The sequence below is a fragment of the Nannospalax galili genome, unplaced genomic scaffold, assembly GCF_000622305.1.
Source record: "Nannospalax galili isolate Female #2095 unplaced genomic scaffold, S.galili_v1.0 scaffold1321, whole genome shotgun sequence".
In the NCBI taxonomy this organism is placed as follows: domain Eukaryota; kingdom Metazoa; phylum Chordata; class Mammalia; order Rodentia; family Spalacidae; genus Nannospalax; species Nannospalax galili.
In genome coordinates this window covers 188218-197602 of record NW_008344566.1, presented here as the reverse complement: position 1 = coordinate 197602, position 9385 = coordinate 188218, and the positions used below count along the sequence as shown (strand labels likewise).

General features: G+C 40.6%; 1 protein-coding gene across 1 annotated transcript in view; it reads right to left on the bottom strand.

The window, feature by feature from the left end:
- Nucleotides 1–5580: 5580 nt before the first annotated feature.
- The window catches only part of Ms4a13 (membrane spanning 4-domains A13), a 17218-nt gene continuing 13413 nt past the window's right edge, over nt 5581–9385 (bottom strand). Inside the window, exon 5 of the mRNA XM_008840734.1 lies at nt 5581–5640. Within this exon, the coding sequence (XP_008838956.1) occupies nt 5581–5640 (60 nt within the window). The remainder of the gene's footprint in view (nt 5641–9385) is intronic.

Genomic DNA, 9385 nt, shown 5'->3' with positions numbered 1-9385 from the left:
ATCCTGGCCAACAACTCGACTGAAGGTATTGCCTGTCTGGCTTTGCTGTTTGTCAAGTAACTTTTAGTTATATATATGTATGCTCTTATGAAATTATATTGGCCCCTTTAATCTTTGGTTATACTTCCCTTTTGGGTGTTTAAGAATACAGGGCATTTTTAAAACCAAAAGCAATTTACAGATTCAATGCAATCCCCATTAGAATTCCAACACAGCTCTTCACAAAACAACCTGGAATCTCCAAAAACAATAAAAGAAATGCTGGAGATAGCATTATCCCTGATTTCAATTTATACTACAGAGCTATTGTTATGGAGTTTGGCATCCTGGGGAGGACCACTCAGACTTCTAATCGGCCAAATCTATTTAGCTGTCCAGGGGCAGCACTCTCTGAGCCAGTTTAGGGAATGCTGCCCTAACTGAGAGGAGGTGGGAGCTTCTTAAAGGTAAAGTCCAAAAGATAAAGTCCGTGGTACATGATTTGAGCTTTTACAATTTTATTAGAATTTTAAAGAAAAATCCTCAGGGGGGCAGACAAACTAGTAATCTTGGCAGCTGCCTTGAGGAGGAGAATGGTGGGGAGAAGGAAAGAAAGCCATGAAGCCATGCAGGTTTACAGTCTGCATGGGGGGCCTGGGGGGAGGGAGTTAAACACGTGGATGATTGACAGCCACATGGCTGGTAGAAGGAAGCTTTAGAGAAAAGGTAAAGAATTTCATGATGCTAGGGGCAGCCCAAAACCTTAAAGAAAGCATGTTTAGAAAAGGGATATGGAGAAGAAAAGGAAAGATTACCCTTAAAAGTGGACAGACTTTCAGAGGATGGTGTGATAAGAATAGGAGATAGGAATTGGCTAGGCAGTTAGGGTAAAAGACCCCAAAGAAAAGTAGCCAATTCTTGGCTAAAAGTCAAAATGTCCTTGGGCCTCTTAGCAATATACTCTGTTCCAAAGGCTAAAAATGTCAAAAGTATTTGGGAGCTCCTATCTAACCCCTAAAAGATTTTAGGGTTACCTCTTCAGAGGGGGGAATGTTAGAGTGCAAAAAGCACCATCCATAAAGAAAGAGTACACAAAGTTGTCAGAAAAAAGTGATGGGGAGATATGGGAGGAGTTGGAGGGGAAGGAGTGGGTGTGGATTTGATCAAAACACATTATATGCACATGTAAAATTCCCAATAAAGGTTCTCTCAAAAAAGGTTCTCTCCCATAAGTAGATGTTAGATTTGAATTTTTAGGTAGTTGTGTTTTAATTGGAAAATCCTTAGAGGTTAGGAAACTAATAAGTGCCATAAGGGATGGTTCAAAGGAGGGGAGATAGTTGCATCAATATAAATGGGAAAGGAAAGTAATAGATAGGCTGGGTTTAATGGAGCGAGGAATGGGAGGAAAGGGCAGAAGATGGAGTAAGAGGAGGGATAACTAACACTAAAGGCCTTTTGATAGAGTTTTTTGGAAACCTGCTATTGAAGGGTCTCTCAGTATATACACATAGAGCTTAAAAAGAGTTTAAAGATAGGTACCCTATAATGGGGGTTCAGTGGCCTTAATAGACTGGCAAATGAAAAGCCCAGTGTTAAGAATGGACTCCCTCTTTTGCAGAACTGGACAATAAGACCTTATTTCTGAAGACACTACATATCTGAGTTGCTGAACAAATGAGAAATCAAGCTTGTACAGACTTTGAAGCTGGTCTTTGCAGGCTAGCTTTCCTAGTACTAGAAGGTTCTCCACATGTTACTGAGAGAAGAAGGTAATCATCAACCTCGCTCAGCTGTGAACCCTGTCACCTGCAGTGGCAACAGCTTGGCAAAATAAACCCAGTGGTGTAATAGTGGCACAAATATTTTGGGAGTAGCCAATGATGCTAATTGGATTTAAGGCCCACTTTACAAGATGGAGTCCACACCTCACACTGTTGTCAGGACAAGAACTTGTGCCTAGGACAATACAGGCCATCGGGGGGAACCTACTATCATTCTGCTAAATAGACGTAATAAACTGACTCACAATGACTTATTGCTATACCCATAGATCAGTGCATCCCTCAACTCTCACCAGAAAAGTTTCTTACAGCAGATGGTGACTAATACAGAGACCCACAAATAGTCAACAAGCAGAATAAAAGAGGACCACAGAGTGCTCAGACCTAAACAGGACACCTATGTCTCTTGTTCTCCTCCGAAGGCTCATGGATCATTGTGAAAAAAGGGGATGGGAAGATTGTAAGAGGCGGTAAATGGACACAAGGAAACTTCTGTGATACCACTGGAAACCATATGAACCCACAGTGCTTATGACAGCCTGCACAAGACTTGTGCAAACCCAAACCAGACAGGGTCCTGGCATGGATCGGGGAGGTGGGCAGGAAGCCCCAGCTCTTGCTGATGGATGCTGGAGATGGAGAGGCAGTTTTCCTTACTGATATGATGCATGATAGGTTGACCAGACTCCAGGGCATGGACCCACACCCAGGAGTATGTTGGAGGCATGGATTGGAATTGACAGGTCTTAAAAAAAACAATAAATAAATAAGCAGGAAATATAGTAATGGAGGACATAAAATTGGCGGGGGGCGGTTAGTGGAGAAGGGTTAGTGAAGGAGGAGGCAGTCTGAATGTGATCAAAATACACTATATGAAATTCTGGAACTAATAGAAATTATAAAACTGTTACATCTTATTTAAGGCATGGATTGGAATTGACAGGTCTTAAAAAAAACAATAAATAAATAAGCAGGAAATATAGTAATGGAGGACATAAAATTGGCGGGGGGCGGTTAGTGGAGAAGGGTTAGTGAAGGAGGAGGCAGTCTGAATGTGATCAAAATACACTATATGAAATTCTGGAACTAATAGAAATTATAAAACTGTTACATCTTATTATTTTGTACATGTGTGTGTGTGTGTGTGTGTGTGTGCGTGTACACATGCGTGCATGCCCCTGAGGGCGGGTGCTCACGGAAATCAGAAAAAGGCACTGAATCTCCTGTAGCTGGCTAACATCAGGCAACTGTGAGCCAACTGATGGTGGTGCTGGGAACCAAACTCAGGTCCTCTGCAAGAAGCAAGAAGTACTCTTAATTACTGAGCCATCTCTCCAGTCCTCTTTATTTTTATTACTTGTTTCCAATTACTTTTTTGTGTTATTTACAGCTTTCCTCATTTCTTTAATTGTTGATGTTTATTTTCTTCAGGTTTTTTGAGCTGACTTAGAATATTTAGTGGAATTTTTCATGTAGTTCATACATCTCCAACTCTTTAGAGTCTGTCATAGTCACTTTGTTTCTGTGGTGATGTCATGTTTTCTTGACTGTTCTTGAGCCTTGTGGATGTTTACTGATATCCTCACACTTGACAATGTGGTTATTCTAGACTCTTTGTAGACTGACTCTATCTAGAAGAACTCAACTCTAAGTTAGTTTAGAATTCTGGACAGATCATCTGTCTGGCCACGTAACACTGAGGGACGTCCTAGCCCAAGATATCCGCAGTTAGTGTGGTTCCAAGCTAGAATCCCCCAGCCTCTGAGGCTGGTTCAAGGTTGGGGTACATCCGAAGTTCTGTGACTGCCGAGGCCTTCCTGCTACTGAGGCCTCTCTGGAGTTCTAGGTTAGTGCATTTGGCTGGCAGTGATGTGGACTGAAGATTGAGTTCATCTTATAGTGGTGACTGGCTACCTCAGGTGCTCAGTTCCTAGACCAGCTGTGGGTCCTTTCAGTGCTGGGTTATACTGTGGTGGATCTGGTGTTGGAGTTCAGACCTGTGGATCTGTGTTTACTTCTCTTTCTCTTAGGTGAACAGTATCTGTCTATATTATAGTGCCTGAGGTTGGGGGAGATGGCACAGATAATGTAAAACTGTCCTTCCTACTCCTTTTAAATGATGCTATTACTGGGTGTCATGTTCTCTTATGAAGACATTTTAAAAATTTTTAATTACATGTTAATCCTTTTTCTTTCCTCGTGTGTGTATGTGTGTGTGTGTGTGTGTGTGTGTGTGTGTGTGTGACTATATGTGTGGAGATCAGAGGACAACTTTCAGGAAATGGTTCTCTCCTTCCACCATATTGGTTTTGGGGATTGAACTCAGGTCATCAGGCTTTCTGGAAGGCACCTTTACCCCCTGAATCATCTCACCAGTCCATGAAGGTATTACGTATGGACCAGTAACTGGAAAGTCCTATTCCTCTCTCGTACTTCTGATGAGCTCATTTTTTCTATTTGAATTGTCTTCCCATCTTTAAACTCCCAAACCACCAATCTCCTGTTCAGAGTTTTTACAACATTCTGTTATCTTTATTTTACAATGGAAAAAACATTCTCTCTCCTGCCCTATTTCTGGTTTTCATACTTCTCTTACTGTGTGAATCACACAGTCATGATTCGTTAACTGTTTCTTCCTTCTCCTAAAATAAAAACTCCTGTCATCAGGTGCCTCATTAATCTTTGACACTTGAAAGTTTAATACATTCACTGCACACTGCACACAGTAGACATCTGGAAAGGACCTAAGAACTGAAGCCTGTGGAATCAAGAAATCTTTAAAAAAATTTTGCTTTATTTAATTTTTAAAAATTTTATTTGTGTGTATTGCGTGCATGTAAGCATGTACACTTGCGTTGTGCAATGCCCGAGGGGGACAGAAAAGGATATTGGATCCGCTGGAACTGGAGTTAGGGATGGTTGTTAGTCACCATGTGGATGCTGGAATTCGAACCCAGGTCTTCTGCAAGAACAGCCAGTGCTCTTAACTGCTGAGTCATCTCTCCAGCCCAGATTAAGAAATCTTAATCAGCAGTAGTAGACAATAATTGGAATGGCATCTTGAGAGACAGGATAGAAAACAGGGAAACAGAAGACACAACAGTGCTTTTAAAAGTACTAGTGTTCCTTAGCATGACACACACTGCTGAGTAAAACTATCTGTGTCATGTTCCATTTCAGAAGAGTAAATTGAATGCAAGACAGACTCCTGGGAAATTTTTCACATGGAAAGGCAGCTTGCTTTGAGAAAGGATCAAACAGATGATTCAAACAGTGAGAAGTAGGCATCAGGAGGATAAAGGGAAAGGAAAACACCAGAGACTGTAGGGCAGAAAGGAACTTTAATGAGGGCGGGAAAAGTCAAGTGACAAGGGGCTCTGAAGTGGTGACCTTTTGATTCTTTCTTTGTTAAAGTTGAAGCTAGTTCAGGGAGAAGGATGCAGAGTAAGAAGTGGACTTTTTACTCATAGGGAAGTAAATTTTCCTCTGAATTACATATAATGCTTCAAAAGTTATCCTGTGCTCTATAGATCACAAGTGGGTTTTGTGGTCTATTCTAAAAGTTCTGCTCTGGAGAGTTGACAGCTATTCAGAGTGTCTAGACAGCAAATGCTCCCTGTAGTTACAAAGGGAACAGCTCTTCCTTCGGAGCCTGGTAGATATGTGCGTAGACGCTTCTTAAACATTTAGGGAAGTATTCAGTGGTTGTGAATTTCCTTTTGCATAAAATCCATGCTGTGCATTGCGTAGCAGTCTTGCTACACAGAAACATCACCTGGTCAGGGGTCAGCACTGATGAAACTTACGATTTCCAGCTTCAAAAATTGCTCTCCACGATGTCTGTAACAGTTTCTGAACTTTCACCATGTTTTGTACCCTGGGGGGAAAATTACACACTTAATAATTACATAATCCTTCTTAAATACATAGTTTATAAAATACAGGCCATAGTAATACATAGTAATACATAGTTTATAAAATACAGGCCATGTTGGTGTCTCTGGAAAAAGACCCACGCTGTTGGTATCAATCTGTTCTATGTCTCATTCCCAGCCCAATCTACTTTCTTCTTTAATTCCTATTGTATTCTTTATAACTTTTGGTATACTTCCTGACTGAAAAAGAACCCATGGCCTTCTTGAACATAAACACATATACCAGCACTCCAAAATTCATCCTATCTGTGTGAGATTCCCTAAGGGTTACTCATCCCCCTGCCCAGGTGTCATTTTGGCTTTTGGGAATCAATTATTTTTCCCTTTCTTTCTAGTTTTACCAAGTAAACTTGCATCCATAAACACTAGGGTTCAGTTGTAGTTTTTCCTGGTTTGAAAGTCCCTCTGAATAGATTGAGAAAGTACGCATTTTTACAAAGACTGATAAGAAACTTATTCTTTAAAGTAGTAAAGCCACCACCCTATAAATTTGTCAGAGCAAACTGGGACTAAAGGCACACATGGGCATATTAAAATCATAGGAAGAAAACTGGCCTGAGAACTTAGGAAGCACACCAGAGGGAGGAAAGGCATAACACCCTCACCTGGGCCCCTTATTGAAGTCTGTGATAGTGAAGCCCTTTACGAACTTGTCATCTGACCACTTGGCATGTATGGCAGGGGACTGATGGCCCAGAGAATTCCAAACTGTCCCAGGGCCTTCAGGTTTGTTTGATTTCCACTGTTGATATGGCCTACTCATATCATCTTTCATTTGCTTGCCCATTCCCAGTGGACTTGCTGTTCATTAGTCTGCTCTTTCATGACCTGGTCCTGTCTTTGCCTCTAAGGTCTCAGGGTCCCATACCTTACACCTGCAGTTTGACTCAACTCTGAGCTTGGTTCAACTCTGACCCAGAGTTCTGATTCTGTAGCAGCAGCACCTCTAGCAGACTTCTAACAGGATTGGTTATCTGACCCTGTTGAGACCCCTGTTGAGTTCTCATTTCTGCCTCTCTTAGGCTTCTTTGAAACTCCTTGAACTTTGCTGTGGCCATTCTGTGCCTTATGTGTGTGTGTGTGTGTGTGTGTGTGTGTGTGTGTGTGCATGTACGCATGTGTATGTTATACTCATTTACAATGTGTAATGCACACTCTGAAAATTAATATTAATAGTTAAGATTGGAACAAAAGAACTTGTGTTTGCCTTGGTTGGCTATCAAAGAAACTGGGACTGCTTGGTAAATTGCTGTGAATGTTAACCATCATTCCTTGTGAATTTATTGTTATTCAATAAATTCCGATATTGTAGAAAGACACAGGTACGTTTATCAAAGTTTCTGACATAGCATGCTTGTGACACCGCAATTCCAGAATTTGGGCTCTGTCTTTTGTAATTTTTGCAATTTTGTCTCATTGGTGAGTCACTGTCGTCTTTTACACTCACTTCCTTTAAGTTTTCGAAGACTTTAAGTACATTTAAGTCTTTCATTAAGTCCCTCCTTTTACCTAGACTATAACTCTTGACTTTTCTTCAAAAAGTATATGTATCACTTTTTTGGTCTTTGTACTTTTGCTGTTGTTTAAAACTGTATATTTTAGGTAATTGCTAGATAATGCAGATAAATGTCAGATGGTTTAAATGGTTTCATTTTCCCACAAAAGTGGTGGTTGATGCTATCTTCTTAGTGGCTTGTTTCTATTGTGTGGAGCCTGTCTCCTTCCAGCTCACCTCTGATCTAGCTACTCATTTTCATTTTCTGACTCTTGGTTGTTATCTTTAAGGCAGATTTCCTGGGCTTCTCCTTGGGGCCAGCACAAGTGCAAGTGCTCAGCCAGTTTGTAGCTGTGCTTGAACACCTTTTCATGGTCTGAATTATAGCCTGCAAAACTCATATATTAAAATCCTAACAACTGGTGTTTCAGGATGCAACAATATCTGGAGATAATGTATTTAGCGGGTGTAGCAAAGTTAGAATGAGGTCATTTGGTTGGGTCCTAATCCAATATTGTTGATGTATGTAGAAGAGATTAGGACACAGACTGTTTTAGAGGGAAGACCCTGTGAACACCTGGGAGAAAGCGTCCATCTGAAAGTTGAGTGAGGCCTCAGGAGTAAAACAGTCCTGCAAAACTTTGGTCTTAAACTTCTAGACTCTAGAATTGTGAGAAAATAAAATTTTCTTGTTGAGGTATAATCTACAGTACTTTGTTATGGCAGTGCTAGAAAAATATTACATGCCTTCAGTCAGCAAGGCTTCTCAGTATAGCTTGAGAAATGTTTGCAACATTTTGGTCATTTATGTCTATTTCAGCTTTACCTTATTTTTGAAAGTTTTTTTTTCTAGCCAAAGTGAACAGCTTACAGTGACTATTTTTTCTGAATTCTCAGTGTACAGGCAGTCTTGACACTTATGTTCTTTCAGACCAGAGGGATAATAAGAGTATCATCAGGACCCATTGTGACTGTCTTATTCTCTCAATCTCTTTATTGAGTTTCTGGTTCTTTGCAAGTTGATTTCTTGGTCAAATATTATGATCACAGGTAGGCTAAGCATGCCTTGGTCTGTTTGCCATTGAGAACTTGACTGTTTTATTTTTTTTATTTCTTATTTTAATTTTATGTGTATGAGTTTATAGCTTGCATGTATATAAGTGCACCTGTGTCATGCACTGCTTGTGGAGGTCAGAAGAAGGTGTGGGATCCTCTGGAACTTGAGTTAAGGATGGTTGTTAGCTGCCATGTGGGTACTGGGATTTGAACCTGGGTTCTCTGTGAGAACAGCCAGTGCTCTTAACTGCTGACTCATCTCTTTAGTCCAAGAGAACTTGACTGTTTTAGTAATATCCTCAATGATGAAATTCCCTATGTTCTGCTTCAAATACAGGTAGCTCTCAAGCAGCAAGGCATGCTGGTCTTCACAGTCTAACTTACCAAAGTAAAGTTCTGTACACTTGAACTTCAGAGGCTGAAGGAATGGGGTGCCATGGGTAATCTCAAATTTCAACTTGAGGAGATTTAGAATCACCTAGGAGACACACTGCTGGGTGTGTCTGTGAGGGTGTTTCCAGATAGGCTTAACTGAGGGAAGATCCACCATGAAGGTGGGTGGCACCATACTGTGGGGTAGAGTCTGAGATTCTATAAAAAGAAGAAATCAAGTTGAGGGCCAGCATTTATCTCTCTCTGCTTCCTGACTATAGATGAAAAGTGTGTGTTGTATCTGTTTATTTATATTACTTTTTAGTTTTAGTTTAGATGTGTGGGTATGATAAGGGAGGTACCATTCATGTATGTGTCTCCCTTCCTTCCTTCCTTCCTTCCTTCCTTCCTTCCTTCCTTCCTTCCTTTCATTTTCTTGGGTACCACATTTTATTTTTTCCACATCAAACCCATCTACTTTCTCACAGACTCATATCTTGTTTGTTTCTACCCTTGACTTTTCACTTCTCAGGTAATGTCACTGGTTCCAGAAAGCACAAACCTAGCTCAAATTCCAGCCATGCTCTAGTGAAAGCGCTTTGTAACCTCCCACTTCCCATGCCTCAAATTCTGCAGCATTGTAATTAATAAATGAGAAACCACAGCAAACATGTTCAAACAGCTTGCTAACTATGGGAAACATGCAAAGGGTCATTCTTCATTTAGCCATCATAAAGAACTATACGAAATAGTGTGATTTTCTG